This window comes from Lissotriton helveticus, chromosome 11 (assembly GCF_964261635.1).
Source record: "Lissotriton helveticus chromosome 11, aLisHel1.1, whole genome shotgun sequence".
Taxonomy (NCBI): domain Eukaryota; kingdom Metazoa; phylum Chordata; class Amphibia; order Caudata; family Salamandridae; genus Lissotriton; species Lissotriton helveticus.
In genome coordinates, this window is record NC_136072.1 from 1088327507 (window position 1) to 1088347388 (window position 19882).

General features: G+C 37.9%; 1 protein-coding gene across 1 annotated transcript; it reads left to right on the top strand.

Moving 5' to 3' along the window:
• The first annotated feature begins 9554 nt into the window (after positions 1-9554).
• On the top strand, positions 9555-17833 carry LOC144790938 (uncharacterized). Its single transcript, XM_078665567.1, has 4 exons — positions 9555-9586; positions 16000-16437; positions 16954-17169; positions 17573-17833. The coding sequence occupies exons 2-4, from the start codon at positions 16000-16002 to the stop codon at positions 17831-17833; spliced, it is 915 nt and encodes a 304-aa protein (XP_078521693.1). The 5' UTR covers positions 9555-9586.
• Positions 17834-19882: the final 2049 nt, after the last annotated feature.

Sequence of the window (19882 nt, forward strand, 5' to 3'; positions counted from 1 at the left end):
CTGTTGTCGACCATCCGCTCGGAAATGCAAATGTAAACCAAAGAAACCTAACGTCGCCTTCGCCCTGAAAACTATAAAACAAGGGAAGCAACTTTCGAAAGTATGTGTCAAGCACGACTTTTTTTTACATATTAGATTACATGCACGTACAATGGGATTTTCTTTATTTTTGCACAGTTTGAAAGTGCAAACTTACACACCAACCACGCATAGCAACATCCGTAAGTGGCTGCTTAAGCCATTCACACACTACACTAATTAGATACGGCATAGATTTTGTACGTTACAAAATTACAATACCACATTCAGTATGCCCCTACAAAATAGCAGTATCTTGAGCCTATTCAGATGCTCCCTCTTAAGGGATACACACATCACACCACTTTGCCACATCTCTAAAACTATGTTGCATCTACATTAAACATTTTGTACAACAAATACAAAACTTTGACATACTTGACAATACGTATACACATATTGGAATTCACTAAAAAGTAGAAGTGATCCTTAATGTGATGGGGAGCACACAGTGTTATTAAAATGCCCCTCACACACCAACAGGCCCCTTGGTGTCATGCTTCATCATCGGGGCCTTCGCACCCCTCTACGGGATGCGGCGTGCTACGACTCACGTATACGCAGGAGCACTTATAAGTGAACTATGTGTATGTGTGTAAAGGACAAGGTGTGAGTAATCAGGTGAGGTGAAGGTGTGAAGAATAAATACCTTGCTCGTAGGAACAAAACAATTTATTATAACCTCGGCTCTTTCTTAAACAGTAACACTCTGTCTTTCACTTGCTGAAACACGTACACATTGAGGCGTGCAAAACATCTCTCTGTTCCATTCATGCATCGCAACACGCACACGAATACGCACAAACAGCCCAGTAGCTTCACACAAACAGCCTAGTAGCTTCACAACATTGAGGCGTACAAAACCTCTCTCTGTTCCATTCACGCATTGCAACACGCATCAGAATGGTAAACTTTTATGTGACAGAAATTCTTCAGCCAGAACAATTTAGTGTAACTTCTGCCTCCATAAGGTATGTGTTATTGTTGGGGCACATCCAATACTTAGTGGTGCATTTGCTACATATCAAGCAGACTCCATGTTATTATTGGAATCCTAGGAGGCAGATATGACCAAACTCGCAGTGCACACAGCACTCAGTCACACTGCACGAAGGCCTCACTTGTACTGCATACATCCCTCACTTACACTACACACAGCCCTCACTCACAGTGCACCTAGCACTCAGTTACACTGCACCAAAGCCTCTATGTTGCATGTACATTAAGCATTGTTTTACAAACATCACAATTCACAGCCACTACATTTATACACACATTAGTCACATGCATGCAGAAACTCGTGATCCAACTCTGTTCCCTGCCTTATATTCACTATCATTCATTCATCTGGACATTTCTGCCTTTCCCTCGCGGAAATACGCACCAAAACAATGAACATTTTCTAAAGTCTTTTCACAATTATGCACGACATGGCTGTCTTCTTTTTCCCCTCTGTAAGGTGGGGAGGGGCCGAGAGCAAAACGTCTGGGGCCTAACCACCCCAGGAGGCTGAATTGCTTTCATCACAGTCGTAAAGATTGTAATCTGTTGTCGATCATCCGCTGGGAAATGCAAATGTAAACCAAAGAAACCTAACGTCGCCTTCGGCCTGAAAACTATACAACAAGGGAAGCAACTTTCGAAAGTATGTGTCAAGCACGACTTTTTTTTACACATTAGATTACATGCACGTACAATGGGATTTTCTGTATTTTGTCATAGTTTGAAAATGCAAACTTACACACCAACCACGCATAGCAACATCCGTAAGTGGCTGCTTAAGCCATTCACACACTACACTAATTAGATACGGAATAGACTTTTTACGTTACAAAATTACAATACCACATTCAGTATGCCCCTACAAAATAGCAGTATCTTGAGCCTATTCTGATGCTCCCTCCTAAGGGACACACACATCACACCACTTTACCACATCTCTAAAACTATGTTGCATCTACATTAAACATTTTGGACAACAAATACAAAACTTTGACATACTTGACAATACGTATACACATATTGGAATTCACTAAAAAGTGGAAGTGATCCTTAATGTGATGGGGAGCACACAGTGTTATTAAAATGCCCCTCACACACCAACAGGCCCCTTGGTGTCATGCTTCATCATCGGGGCCTTCGCACCCCTCTACGGGATGCGGCGTGCTACGACTCACGTATACGCAGGAGCACTTATAAGTGAACTATGTGTATGTGTGTAAAGGACAAGGTGTGAGTAATGAGGTGAAGGTGTGAAGAATAAATACCTTGCTCGTAGGAACAAAACAATTTATTATAACCTCGGCTCTTTCTTAAACAGTAACACTCTGTCTTTCACTTGCTGAAACACGTACACATTGAGGCGTTCAAAACATCTCTCTGTTCCATTCATGCATCGCAACACGCACACGAATACGCACAAACAGCCCAGTAGCTTCACACAAACAGCCTAGTAGCTTCACAACATTGATGCGTACAAAACATCTCTCTGTTCCATTCACGCATCGCAACACGCATCAGAATGGTAAACTTTTATGTGACAGAAATTCTTCTGCCAGAACAATTTAGTGTAACTTCTGCCTCCATAAGGTATGTGTTATTGTTGGGGCACATCCAATACTTAGTGGTGCATTTGCTACATATCAAGCAGACTCCATGTTATTATTGGAATCCTAGGAGGCAGATATGACCAAACTCGCAGTGCACACAGCACTCAGTCACACTGCACGAAGGCCTCACTTGTACTGCATACATCCCTCACTTACACTACACACAGCTCTCACTCACAGTGCACCTAGCACTCAGTTACACTGCACCAAAGCCTCTATGTTGCATGTACATTAAGCATTGTTTGCAACAATACAAAACTTTTACAAAAATCACAATTCACACACTACATTTATACACACATTAGTCACATGCATGCACAAACTCGTCATCCAAGTCTGTTCCCTGCCTTATATTCACTATCATTCATTCATCTGGTCATTTCTGCCTTTCCCTCGCGGAAATACGGACCAAAACAACCAACATTTTCTAAAGTCTTTTCACAATTATGCACGACATGGCTGTCTTCTTTTTCCCCTCTGTAAGGTGGGGAGGGGCCGAGAGCAAGACGTCTGGGGCCTAACCACCCCAGGAGGCTGAATTGCTTTCATCACAGTCGTAAAGATTGTAATCTGTTGTCGACCATCCGCTCGGAAATGCAAATGTAAACCAAAGAAACCTAACGTCGCCTTCGCCCTGAAAACTATACAACAAGGGAAGCAACTTTCGAAAGTATGTGTCAAGCACGACTTTTTTTACACATTAGATTACATGCACGTACAATGGTATTTTCTTTATTTTTGCACAGTTTGAAAGTGCAAACTTACACACCAACCACGCATAGCAACATCCGTAAGTGGCTGCTTAAGCCATTCACACACTACACTAATTAGATACGGCATAGACTTTTTACGTTACAAAATTACAATACCACATTCAGTATGCCCCTACAAAATAGCAGTATCTTGAGCCTATTCAGATGCTCCCTCCTAAGGGACACACACATCACACCACTTTGCCACATCTCTAAAACTATGTTGCATCTACATTAAACATTTTGGACAACAAATACAAAACTTTGACATACTTGACAATACGTATACACATATTGGAATTCACTAAAAAGTGTTACCCTACCAAATAGTTCAACTATTATGCTATTCACTTTTATTTTTGGATAATAGTCTTGTGAGTGGTGCTTAAACATGAAGGCACTTTTTTTTTCAACATTTTTTGGGCAACTATAATCGTGCAAACATTACGACATTCAACACACACAGTGCAGAATGCACACACTCAGTGCACACTGCCCTAACTCACACTGCATACAGCAGTCAGCCACACTGCACCAAGGCCTCAGTGGTACTGCGTACATAAGTTGCAACAAATACAAAACTTTGACAAACATCGAAATACAGCGACACCTTCTTTCTACACACATTAGTCACATGCATGTACAAACTCGTGATCCTACTCTGCCGCTCACTCATTTTACGCAGCCAGCTCACACCACTTTGCCACATCTCTTGAACTATTTTACCTGCTATTTACATACGAAACTGCCAAAGACCAGGTCTGCACAGCCTATCGTTCATACTACGCTGCTCCTTCTTTTTGCTAACACACTGGGCACACAATTCCTAAACTTAGCACTAATGCATTTTGAATTAATGATCTACACACAATAACATCCTTCTGTATTTTTCATTAGCACATGCACTAACACTATACATCGTTTTGTATCACACAGAACTCATCGATACATTAAAAAGTAACAATATCTTTTTTTAAACTTAGAGGGTTGCACGTGCTCCTTTATTATACTTTTTTTAAAACTCCTAATTAGGACTTTAAGGCTGATATATTTTTTCATTACATGTAGCCGTACGTTGCTTTGTCACCCTTATTTGCCTTATTTATTATTGTAAGAAAGCTACATCGTAATATTGCAATATGATAAAAAAAAAATTGTTGTTGCTCGTTTCGTTGTTGCGTCATAGTTTGTAGGCTGTGAAGTCGGTACAGGCGCCACTACCGAAACGACATCTACATACACATTCACATTTTCACACTTGCAAGTTAGACACATTCTCGTAGGAGACATCTCCTGGGGGCAAGGGGATGGTATTTACCCTTTCATCCTTTGTGCACTTCCAAACACCTTGCCGGCTACATTTGACACTTCAGCCTATTTAAGATCACGAAAGGGTCATTGGGAGCCATAGCCTTTTTCGTCTGTTGACACACTACAGTCCCCGACGGAACGACGCTGTATTTGCTCCGAGGACTACATATTCAAAGACACTACGCTTCCATTAGATCATGTAAGTGCATTTGTGTTTTTTTTTTTATACAATACTTGCATTTTATTTTACTTTTATACTGACTTATTCGTCTCGACATTTCATCTTCAACATTGCTATTTCTACACATTCTTCACTGTATCTCTCCACTTTCTAAACACATTTCTTTTCTGCTACACTTTTCGGTAGCTTTCACTGCACTCTCTTAACATGTATTTTAGGCTGTGTTTCTGAAACTTTTTATCATTATTACTCTCTTATTTTCTCTTCCCGTCCTTTTTATGCTTCCTATAACTCCATTCACAGCTCCGGAATTATGTAAAGATATATAGTTTTCTTGACGTCAAACAAATTCTATCGCTCGTACTGGACTTAGCATCAAAAACTAAGGTAATACATGATAATACATTACTCTTTTTCTTTTACAGATACAAGAGACTGTTTTAAAGTCATTCTGTCACAGTTGTGATCGTGTGAAAAAATATTAATTTTAGGTCAGTACATGGGGATGTTAATGTTGTCATAGAATTAACTGTATTCCGGAAACGCTTTTGGAGGGAAGTATTTTTGTGTTGGGTACTATATACTTTTTCTCGCAGGCTGTGTGCTACACATCACAGAAAATGTACACTACATCTCAACACCTAATTGGCATACACTTTCTTTCCGAAATAGCTCCTCAATCATTTTGGGCAGGCAGCTCACACCACTTCGCCACATCTTACAAACGATTTATCTTGTACATTAGCGGCTAATATTACCGGACCTTTTTAAGGCCATTTGGACCATGCATGCCAAGCTCCTCTTTCCTACTACTCCCTTCCATACATTTTATTCACATACAGTTCACAACACTTTGCAACATTTCATTAACGCGTTTCATGCACGCCAACACGCACAACATGCACATACAAGCCACAGACTCCATTTCTTTCCCATTCACGCATGTTAAGACGCATACCTTGACAACATTTAGAAGTGCAGCTTGCAAGCATACCCTCCCTCTCTTAGCTTCTGTCTCATTCATTCATCTGCACCTTTCTGCCTTACACTCGCCGAAATACGCACAAACACAAGCAGCACACACATACTCTCTCTTTCACCCCCCCCCCCAACCAACCCCTAAATACAAGTGTCTCGCACTGAAACACGCACACCATAGCTCGTCTCTCATTCATAGACACGTTCGTACACCCCACCCTCTACTTTTAGTTCCGCACTGCAACACGCACGACAAACAGCTCACACACTATCTTGGAAAGCAACACGTTCTTTTACGCAATATATTACATGCTGGGATATTGGTAGTTTGAAAAGCCTACATTTTTTTCGTTCAGTACATTGGGAGGTTAATGTTCTCATCGAATTAACTGTATTCCGGAAACGCTTTAGGAGGAATGCATTTTTTCGGTCTTGGGTACTATAGACTCCTTCTCGATACACATCAAAGAACATGTACAATAGATCTCAACACCTAATTGTCATACACTTTCTTTCCTAAATAGCTGCGAAATCTTTTTGGACAGGCAGCTCACACCACTTCACCACATCTTACTAACTATTTATCTTGTACATTAGCGGGTAATATTACCGGACCTTTTTAAGGCCATTTGTACCATGCATGCCCAGCTCATCTTTCCTAGTACGCCCTTCCATCCTTTTTATAAACATACAGTTCACAACACTTTGCAACATTTCATTAACGCGTTTCACGCACGCCAACACGCACAACATGCACAAACGGGCCACAGACTCAATCTCTTTTCCATTCACGCATGTGAACACGCATACCTTGACAACATTTTTAAGTGCAGTTTGCAAGCATACCCTCCCTGTCTTAGCTTCTGTCTCATTCATTCATCTGCACCTTTCTGCCTTACACTCGCGGAAGTACGCACAAACACAAGCAGCACACACACACTCTCTCTCTCACACCCCCCCCCCCCCATATACAATACAAGTGTCTCGCACGGAAACACGCACACCATAGCTTGTCTCTCATTCATGGACACGATCGGCCACCCCACCCTCTACTTTTAGTTCCGCACTGCAACACGCACGACAAACAGCCCACAGACTTTCTTGGAAAGGAACACATTCTTTAACGCAATATATAACATGCTGGGCTATTGCTAGTTTCAAATGCTTACATTTATTTCGTTAACTACATGGTGCTGTTAATGTTAACATCGAATTAACTGTATTGTGGAGACGCTTTTGGAGGAATGCATTTTTGTGTTCGGTACTATAGACTCCTTCTCGCTACACATCACAGAACATGTACACTAGATCTCAACACCTAATAGTCATACACTTTTTATTCTAAATAGAGGTCATACACTTTCTTTCCTAAATAAATGCTCAATGATTTTGGACAGCCAGCTCACACCACTTCGCCACATCTTACTAAATATTTATCTTGTACATTTACGGCTACTATTTCCGGACTTTTTAAGGCCATTTGTACCATGCATGCCCAGCTCATCTTTCCTACTACGCTCTTCCACACCACTTTGCAACATTTCATTAACGCTTTTCACGCACGCCAACACGCACAACATGCACAAACAGAACATAGACTCAATCTCTTTTCCATTCACGCATGTGAACACGCATACCTTGACAACATTTAGAAGTGCAGCTTGCAAGCATACCCTCCCTGTCTTAGCTTCTGTCTCATTCATTCATCGGCACCGTTCTGCCTTACACTCGTGGAAATACGCACAAACACAACCAGCACACACACACTCTCTCTCTCACACCCCCCACTCCCCCCCATACACAATACAAGTGTCTCGCACGGAAACACGCACAACATAGCTTGTCTCTCATTCATGGACACGATCGGCCACCCCACCCTCTACTTTTAGTTCCGCACTGCAACACGCACGACAAACAGCCTACACACTTTCTTGGAAAGGAAGACGTTCTTTTACGCAATATATTACATGCTGGGCTATTGCTAGTTTGAAATGCTTAAACTTTTTTCTGTAACTACATGGTGATGTTAATGTTATCATAGAATTAACTGTATTGTCGAGACGATTTTGGAGGAATGCATTTTTGTGTTCGGTACTATAGACTCCTTCTCGCTACACATCACAGAACATGTACACTAGATCTCAACACCTAATCGTCATACACTTTCTTTCATAAATAGATGTCATACACTTTCTTTCCAAAATAAATGCTCAATGATTTTGGACAGGCAGCTCACACCACTTCGCCACATCGTAATAACTATTTATCTTGTACATTTACGGCTAATATTTCCGTACTTTTTAAGGCCATTTGTACCATGCATGCCCAGCTCATCTTTCCTACTACGCTCTTCCATTATTTTTATAAACATAGTTAACACCACTTTGCAACATTTCATTAACGCGTTTCACGCAACCCAACACGCACAACATGCACAAACAGAACATAGACTCAATCTCTTTTCCAATCACGCATGTGAACACGCATATCTTGACAACATTTAGAAGTGCAGCTTGCAAGCATATCCTCCCTTCCTTAGCTTCTGTCTCATTCATTCATCTGCACCTTTCTGCCTTACACTCGCGGAAATACGCACAAACACAAGCAGCACACATACACTCTCTCTCTCGCCCCCCCCCCCACATTACAAGTGTCTCGCACGGAAACACGCACACCATAGCTTGTCTATCATTCATGGACACGTTCGTACACCACACCCTCTACTTTTAGCTCCTCACTGCAACACGCACAACAACTCACAGACTCTCTTGGGAAGGAACACGTTCTTTTACGCAATAGATTACATGCTGTACTATTGGTAGTTTGAAATGCTTACATTAGTTTCTGCAAACTTACACTACAAACATGGCAAACCTGTATTTTAAGCCCATATGTATATTACATGACCAGCCTATATTTTCGACTACGCTCTTCCCTCATTTATTTAAAACATACACTTCACACCACTTTGCAAGTTGTCAATAATAGTTTGGCCTGGGCACACATTTATTTATAACAGCCGGCTTTCATACTATAGACTTCCTCAAGTTCAACGTGTTCTTAAGTAGCACACCCTTCATTCAGACTTTTTATTCACACAGCTAATTGTAACAACTTCATAATAAAACAATAGTTGGCAGATTGACTTTCTCATTGCTCATCTCTCTCGCATGCAAAATATCATCCACTTCCCCGCTCACTATCCCTCCTCACCATTTTTTTTTAATGATGCCTGTAGAAAAATGCTTTAAAATAAATGGCAACTTACTTTAACAGGCTTTGACACTTTCATGCTTACAATCTTTCGCTTCATACTTCTCAGGCTTCTCTTACTCTCATTCTAGCCAAAATGATTTGGATATTTCTCACTTCATTAATTCTCTCTCTACTTCACGCACTCTACTTATTATGCAGGGCAACAAGCATACACTGTACACATCACACAATTTCTCAATACTAAGTTGATTGTAAAAATACAAACAGACACACACATGCAATATATTATCATGACCTCTGTCACACTCTGAGACATAAGTATCCAACAATTCGAAACTACTATTGCATTCCCTGTTTTGTTTTAGGATTTAAAGTGTTCCTTAATTTAAAGCATATTCTAACAATTAATGTTACTCTCATTTCAGATCAATCTAGTGAGGTTCAATCGACCACAAAGCAAGGTAACTAATATTATTGTTTCTAAATAAAAGTAAGAGTTATTTATTTGGCTTACTTAAGTTAATATACTTTAGAGTAATAAAGTATAGGGAGACTAAAACAATGCATAGATGCTTAAAAGCCAGTTACCATCAAGGTAATACAAGATTTAATTGTAAATCAAAAGGCAAGCAATGCTTACCAAATAGTACCTTTGCTATTTTGCATCATGTATCCAAACCAGTAAATACATGGAAGTCCACCGATCTAAATTATATAATGGACCTTGGAGATGCTTTATATCTACAAATGCATTCTATTAACAAAGAAACACTTATGCATCCAGATGATTTGCCTAAATATATAGAGCACAATAATATGTTTTATTCACTTACGCTCCGCAACCCTTACTATGGTAATGTCCTAAAATCTTTTGATCACAACTATCCAGATATTAGCACGGCATTACATTTAGGTGTTTCAAAGTACTGTGGGGTACTACTTTGTATGAGTGTATATGTTATTTCAATATTTAGACATATGCAAAAATTCACATAGCAGGGACAATGAAGGCATGCCTCATTCAAATGGAACATGTATAACGTTAGAAATAAATTCTTTTGAAGGACTTTTGGAATATGTTGTAAATCTTGCAAAAAAATTAGCAAATGCCTCTCAGAGTTGCATACCATTTGAATTAACACCAATAGATATAAAAATAATCCTAAAAAAAACATTCCAAAGAGCACTTACAGTGCACATGAAAAATAGTCATTTAACTCCAGTTACTAAAATCTTTGTACATACTACTCAAGGAACTGTCAATTCTATTTCAGAAGCGAGTTCTGTTACTTCGTACGCTTTAGCTCTTCAAAGTAAGGGGACTAATAGCAATACTAGTAAGAAAAATCTTTTGGCAGAGACAAGTATTTCCATTTTTGGGACAAATAAACAGTCTCAAATACACTCAGCCAACTTTAGCCTTTCCGAACATAGTGTGCAAAAAAAGAGAAATACTACTGCTGCACTAGGAACTCTTGACAATGTTGGCAACGAAGGTGTTGTAGGGAAAAATCAACTGTAATTTTGCCTATTGTACTAAAACGCAAAGGAAATAAAGATACTTTTGTTTCTTCAGACACTTTACAGACGCAAAGTAAGGGGACTAATAGCTATACTAGTAAGGAAAGTCATTTGCCAGGAACAAGTACTTCTAATATGGGGCCAAATATAAACTTACAAATAAACGTAGATAACTTTAGCACTTCAGAACCTAGTGTGAAAAAAATGAAAAATACAAATGTTGGACTAGGAGCCATTGCAAATAAAGGCGTTGAAACAAACAGACTAACTGTAAAATTAACGCTGGTACAAAAACGGAAAGCAAATAAACAAATCCATTTAATTATTAATAAATTCCATCGTGAAATCTTGCATGGGCCAGAGTATGTTTGTACTATTTGCAACCAGTTGTGGCATAAACAAACAATTAAAAATACTCGCACCATTTGTGAAAATGAAATGTTTAAAAGGTGTGATATTAGTAGCAAGAAAACAAATGTAATTTGTATGACTTGCTATGCTTACATCAAAAAAGATAAAATACCACCATGTTCCGTTCTAAATGGCATGGCATTTCCAAAAGTACCAATTGAATTAGAATTATACGATTTAGAAGAAAGATTAGTTTCTCCTCGGATACCTTTTTTACAAATTCGTAGTTTACCACGTGGATTTCAAAAATCATTATCAGGTGCTGTAGTTAATGTACCTGCAGATATAATGACAACTGTTACCATTTTACCAAGGCAAATGAATGATGCAATGACCATCCCAGTCAAATTAAAAAGAAAATTAATGTATAAATCGCACACGCATTATGAAAATATTCGACCAAACACCGTTAAAAAGGCAGCTACATGGCTAGCAACGAATAGTGTCATGTTTAATGAATATGGTGTGACTATTAACCCCGAATGGGAGTATATACCTCCAGAAATGTACAATGTAACTGATAATTCTGAGACAAGCTATTCTTCAGATACATCTGACAACATGGAAGCAGGCAATTTAGATACTATGTTAAATAATGAAACAATTACCAGTAATAGTGTCAATGTATTAAGTTTAGCTCCAGCTGAATATAATACACCAAGAGGTTTATATGAAGATAAAGATTCTGAATTTTTGGCTTTTCCTACCATTTTTTGTGGTGAACGAAGGCCAACCAATAAAGAAAGACATATACCGGTACATTATAGTACAATTTGTCAATGGGAATTAAGAAGTCATGATAGAAGAGTAGCAAAAAATATGTCTAATGTTTACTTTAAACTTAAAAAATTACATATTAAGCAAATTCAAGGAAAAATTAATATTTCTATACGGAAAAAATATACAGATGGTAAAAATATTACTGCTAAAGACATTAAATATAATCTAGAAAATTTGTTCCAGTTTAATGAAGGTTATAAAGTTTTGAAAACTATACGGAGTTCACCTCCATATTGGGAAAGTTGTAAACGAGATCTATTTGCGATGATAAGACAACTTGGAATCCCAACTTTTTTTTACTTTATCTGCTGCAGAAACAAAATGGCACCATTTAATCAATATATTATTGAGAGTTAAAAACTTAAATGAATGCACAGAAGAGGAATTCAATAACATGTCTTGGGAAACTAAATGTCGATTTATACAAGAAGATCCTATTACATGTGCTAGACAGTTTGACTATCAAGTGAGGCAATTGTTTAATTGTGTTTTGATGAACGGGACAAATCCAATTGGTGAAATAGTTGACTACTTTTACAGAGTCAAATTCCAACAGAGAGGTTCTCCACATATCCATGCATTACTTTGGATTAAAAATGCACCCGTCTATGGTGTGTCACCATTGGAGAATGTCAATGCTTTTATTGAGCAATATATTCAATGTAATAAGTCAGATGACACTATTTTACAGCCTTTAATAAATTTACAAAGGCATGGCCACACTAAAAATTGCCGTAGAAAAGATAAAAAAACATGTAAATATCAATACCCCAAATATCCTATGTCAAATACTCTCATATTAGAGCCATTGACACTTGAAGGTACAGATAGGCAATGGAAAGATAATATTAAACGTATCCATGAAGCAATGAATACTGCAACTTTTTGCACACTTTCTTTTGATGATTTTTTAGGTGTTATTAAGATGGATAATGAAGAATATATAACTTCTATACAAACTAGTTTAGAAAGGACTACCATATTTTTGATTAATAACTACAATAGTACAATTTTGAAAGCTTGGCGAGCAAACATAGACTTGCAGTTTATACTAGATGCTTATGCTTGTGCGGTCTATATTATTTCATATATCAGCAAATCGCAAAGAGGAATTAGCAAACTTATTGCACAAGCTGCCAAAGAAGTGAAAAACAATAGTAATGTCAAAGACCAACTTAAACACATAGCAAACAAATTTCTCAACTGCACAGAAATAAGTGCTCAAGAAGCAGCATATCTCATTCTCCAGATCCCATTACGCAAAAGTTCGCGGGGATTTGTTTTTATTAATACTAGCCGTCCAGAAAAAAGAACTTATTTAATGCGCGATATGGCAAGTATTAATTTGTTGCCAGAAAATTCAACTGATATTCAATGTGAACATATTATTGCGAAGTACTGCAAGAGGCCCACAAAATTAGAAATGTGTACTTTAGCTGATTATGCTTCAAACTTTAACTCTGCCATCCAAAAAAAGTATACCAGAGAAATAAATGATTCTGAAGATTTACTTGCTGAAACGAACTTTTTCAGCTCAGATGAGGAAGAAATTGAAATAGAATGTACTGAAGAGGATGTAGGAATGCAGAATATAAATAGCAAGTATTGTTTAAGGAAGCGGAGACGGAGGAAAATTATACGCTATTGCAGATTTAACAAAGACAAGGAGCCTGAAGAATATTATAGAGAACTATTAATGTTGCACTATCCATTGAGAGAAGAACATAAAATTATCCTAAACAATGACACTTACTACCAAAGATATCTACAAGTTAGAAATGTTGTTGATTCACAAGTTAAAATATATAACCATAATCACGGGGATGTTAGGAACATTACCAATGAAGAGTGTAATGAAAATATTATATCCCCTCCTCTATCACCTCTATTAATACAAACAGCCAATGTATGTGATGAAGGGAACAATAAAGAAATTTATCATATATATGACGTGTCATTAGATTTAGGAATTAGAACAATAACTGAAGAACAAAGCTTAACTAACTCCATTCTACCTGATGATAAATACCTAAATATAATGCACAACTTAACTAGTCAACAACTAAATTTTGTTTACCATCACTTGTATTTGTTAAAAACTACAAGTACTCCATGCTATACTTTTTGCACTGGAGGGGCTGGTGTTGGTAAAAGCTTTCTAATAACTGCACTACATCAAACATTACTACTCTACTATAATACAAAGGCAGGTGAAAATCCAGATAATATACATGTCCTACTTACTGCTCCAACAGGCAAAGCAGCACATATTATTCATGGACAAACATTGCATAGTACTTTTAAAATACCTGTCTCACAAAGTTTAAATTATAAACCACTAACTCATGAAAATAGAACTTCTCTGCAAATGAAAATGCTGCATGTTAAAGTTCTCATTATAGATGAAATTTCTATGGTGGGTCAAAATATGTTCAATTTTATACATAACAGACTACAAGAAATAAAATGTTCAAATGAACCGTTTGGAGGAATTTCTATTATAGCTATTGGTGACTTTTACCAATTGAAACCTGTTTGTGACAGATACATTTTTCAGGACTCTAATATTTTGTATGGTCCTTTAAGTATGAACTTACGGAAAGAGCATTTTAAACTATTTGAATTGACTAAGATTATGCGTCAAAAAGAAGATCTCCAATTTGCAGAACTACTAAACAGATTAAGAGAAGGAAAGCATACTAAAGAAGATATTCTACTAATTAAGCAAAGAGAAATGCAACCTGATGAGTCTATTAGAAACAATACCATATATTATGTCTACTAATGTTGAGGTAAATGAAATTAACAGACTTGTTTTGGATAAACATAGCAAGGAATATCCAGTGTATATTACTGTAGCTAACGATACTGTGAGTTCTGATGTATCAGAAAATGTTAAAAAAACTATACTTAACCAATTGCCTAAGGATCCAACGAAAACTATGGGACTTGCACATACATTACACATTGCTTTACAGCTCCGTTATGATTTAACTTGCAATGTGGATGTAAATGATGGTTTAACTAATGGCGCAACTGGTGTAGTACAATTTGTTGACATTATTAACAACACACCTTTTATAGTTTGGGTATCATTTGACAATATTACTGTGGGTCAAAAAGCAAGGCAAGAATATAAGCATTTATATCATGGCCAAATAGAAAAGTCATGGACACCAATACATGCTATAGCTAGACATTTCCAATACACCAAGAAATTTATCACTGTCATACGCAAACAATTTCCTTTACGACAAGCATCAGCACGAACTATACATCGCACACAAGGGGACACTATAGAACCACTTTATATACACTTCAATAAATCCAAAATTCATCATTTACATTATGTTGCCATAAGCAGAGCTAAATGTATACAGAACATATGTGTTCGAAATTTTGATGAAAGTAAAATTATAATACACCCAAAAGTTCATGAGGAAATGGAAAGATTAAGGACCAAAATGCTACTTGAAATAACTATACCACAATTAGAGACATACACAGCACATTTCAATATTATAACACACAATATACGATCACTTCAGAAGCATTTCACATCAATGATAGCCAATAGTAACATGATGCAAGCAGACATTATTTGCTTAACTGAAATCAACACGACAAGGAAGTCAACTGTCAATGATTTTATGGTAGAACAATATAATCATATTATATTTGATAAATTTCATACATACAACACTATCCATGGGATGATACTGTACTACAAGAAAGATCTTTGTATATTACCTATTTATGAAACACACCAAGGGATAGACATTTTACATTACAGATTAATTCGACAGATTACCTTATTATTATAGTCTACAAACCACCACAGAAAAATATTACTGATCTTTTGGAATTTATTACCATTATCACTAATTTTTATCCAGAACACAAATTCATCATTATGGGAGATTTCAATGTGGATGTCTCTCAAAGCAATTCACAAACTCAAAAACTAATTGGATTCTTTGAGACAAAATTGCAATGTATACAACTTATAGACTCTTACACAACAGACTACCAATCTATCTTAGATCATATATATACCAATTACATACTTCAAAATTCTGGAACTTTAGAATGCTATTACAGTGATCATAAAGCACTATGGATTTCTATTTAACACTGTTTATAACATTTATTTCTATTTCAGATGATGACTATTGAAGAAATCAATAACATTGCCTCCAATGACAGCAAACCTTATGAAAAACCCATCAGAGTTAATGTGATCAAGTGCTCAAGTAAAACTAATTACAAGAACGCCAAACAAGAAAATAAAGTTCTATTTCATCTGGCTCTAGCAGATAAAACTGGTACAATAAAAGCAACGTGTTACCAAGAAAGTTTATATCAGCAGACACAGTACAACTGTGGGCTACTAATACGCAATTTTATCATTAAAAACAAAACAATTCTGATAACAAAGCAAAGCAAAGTTACAAAATTTCCGGCAATGTCTCTAACTCAATCCCTAATTCAAGACGCTGAAAACATTTTGCAGCCTCCTGCACCATCCGCTTCGCCAATTAAAGAAATAAAGCGTGCATCTGTGAGAACTCTTATGACAGTGTGTGGGACCGTTTCAGAAGTAAGTAGAGGTCTTTTGTGCTGCGTGTCTCGCTGCTTCTGTTGTCAGTGTGTGTGGTATTGTCAGTGACATTGCCGAGATTTATGTTTGCTTTGTCAGTGTGCTTGTCTCTGTGTGTGTGTGTATGTGTGTACACTATTTAGTGCTTAGATCTTTTTTTTTTGAGTGGTTGCTGTTCTGTGTATAGTCTCTGTAACACATTAGATATGCTGTTATGTTTCAGAGGCTTTCTATCAATTATAAATGATCTGTACAGCATCCAAATGTTAAAATTTAACAATGCGTGGAAATAGGTGTGCTATATATACTCTGCTATTAGAAATTTTAATTTGTTAGGTTATCAAAGAGGAGCGCTGTACTCAGACATCAAAGTTCTTATTTTTTTAACATTGTTGGGAACAAGGCCGTTAATTTGAAAATAGCAATAGACCTTAATAACTATGTCTTCAATGCTTGGACAATTATTAAGTCTGACTTCTCTGCTTTTGAATTTTAAACAATAATATTTTGTTTTAGGAAGAGGAAAGTAAACAGGTGCTCATCAATGGACAAAATACTGACATTAAAAGTATTACCTTAAAAGACTCCACTGATGACATCAAAGTCACATTATGGAGAGAAGCTACTCTATTCTCAATAAACATTGGAGAATATGTGATGTTGACTCATGTCACAGTACATGAATTTAATGGACAGAAAATATTGAACACGACAAGGCACAGCAAATTGAAAGTAAGGAACACACCCTCTCTCAGGCACCCCTTACTCTATCACTTCCACACACACACACACAACTATTCAAGACACTAACTCTGTCCCACACATTATCTCTCTACAACAGCCTCTCTCTCCAACAGCCTCTCTCTCCAACAGCCTCTCTCTACAACAGCCTCTCTCTACAACAGCCTCTCTCTACAACACCCTCTCTCTACAACACCCTCTCTGTAGAACACTGTTTCTCTCTAGAAGACACTCTCTCTCTACAACACTCTCTCTCTACAACACTCTCTCTCTACAACACTCTCTCTCTACAACACTCTCTCTACAACACTCTCTCTCTACTAAACTCTCTCTAACACACACTGTAACATTTCCGTCGAAAATTTTTTTACTATGTATTTCTTTACTACAACAGGTAACAACGCCACCACAAGAAACTATTGATGTTGAAATATATGGAGTGGAAAGCACAAACGGAGATTGGAGCACTATAACAACTAAAATAACCAACACCGATATTTACCAATCAATGGACGTAGAAAATAAAACACTTATACAGTGGTTTATGTTGGATGAAGAGGTGGATGACATTGGTGAAGCCCTAATTCACTATTTGCCTCAAATATGTGAAGTTATATTTTGTAATGGCAAAATTACGAAAATTGTGAAAGTCTGAAGATTTAATTTTAAACTGAACAATAAGAAGATAAAAAATTTGTACAAAGTTCAATAAATAAATATTCTTTTGTGTTTTAAAAAAATAAATATACTAACTAGCCACTTGCATGGTCATTTTCGTTGGGGGTGGGTATATTTTAAAAAAAAAATGAATTAAATGTACCACTACAAGATACATTACATTAGCAGTTGCAGCTATGCTTTCACGAAGCACACACACCAACAGCCATTACTGCACCATTTCAACATGCATACACACCACCGGTCGTAAGTGCACTCTTTCAACACATTTTAACATAACACACACACAATTACAGGTATAAAAGCATGCGTTTTGGCTGATGAGTACTGCAGTAAGGTGCAGAAATGAAACTGTTGTTGTGCTACATACTTCTGTGGTGGTGCAGAGTGATGCTGTGTAGTTGTTCAATGGTACTGTGGAGGTGCGGAGTGATAATGTTGTGTCGCTGCGTGTTGCATTGGTGGGGCTCAGTGATGCAGTTGTTGTGAGAAGTGCTACTATTGTGCTGCTGAGTTATGCTGTGGTGGTAATCAATGAACACCAACACAGCAACACTCATCACCAGCACTGCACCACTCATCACCACAACAGCATTACTCAGCACCACACGAACATCACTCGGCAACACAACAGCATCACTCCACACCACCACAACAGCATCATTCAGCAACAACACAATATCACTCTACAACGACACAGCAGCACTATCACCACACCAGCACCACTCAGCAGCGCAACAGCATTACTCATCAGACAAATGTCACACAAACACAACATGTACACTTTCACCAGGCACACACACCAACAGCCATTATTGCACGCTTTCACTAGGCATACACACACACACCAACAGCCATTACTGCACGCTTTCAACAGGCATACACACCATCGGCCGTAAGTGCACACTTTCACCACATAACACACACACAATTACAGGTATAAAAGCATGCGTTTTGGCTGATGAGTACTGCAGTAAGGTGCATAAATGAAACTGTTGTTGTGCTACATACTGCTGTGGTGGTGCAGAGTGATGCTGTGTAGTTGTTCAATGGTACTGTGGAGGTGCTGAGTGATAATGTTGTGTCGCTGCGTGTTGCATTGGTGGGGCTCAGTCATGCAGTTGTTGTGAGAAGTGCTACTATTGTGCTGCTGAGTTATGCTGTGGTGGTAATCAATGAACAGCAACACTCATCACCAGCACTGCACCACTCAGCACCACACGAACATCACTCGGCAACACAACAGCATCACTCCACACCACCACAACAGCATCATTCAGCAACAACACAATATCACTCTACAACGACACAGCAGCACTATCACCACACCAGCACCACTCAGCAGCACAACAGCATTACTCAGCAGACAAATGTCACACAAACACAACATGTACGCTTTCACCAGGCACACACACCAACAGCACACATAAAACATCTGTAATTATGTATCTATAATTATCATTGCACGCTTTCACTAGGCATACACACACACCAGCAGCCATTACTGCACTCTTTCAACAGGCATACACACCACCGGCCCTAAGTGCACTCTTTCACATTACTCGGCAACACACCATCATCACTCCACACAACCACACAATATCACTCTACAACGACACAGCAACACTCATCACCGCCACAGCACCTGTCATCACCATGACAGCATTACTCAGCAGACAAACGTCACACAAACAGAACATGAACGCTTTCATCAGGCACACACAACAACAGCTATAAATGCACTCTTTCACAAGGCATACGCCGATACTACACTACATGACCTGCATCCCAGGACGACACAAGCAAAATAAATGAGTCAATGCATGGCGACATGGACACAAGCAAACTGTGAGCCCTAGTCGATAATTACATTATCACACAAAAGGTCCTGTATACAACGTACATACAAAAAATCACAAACAACGCTTTCATTACATTTGAACAATTTGCATTAAAAGCTCGATCGTAGCAGCTCAGTCAGTGAATTCTAATAATAAGACAAACGTGACAAAAAAAGAACTGAGGC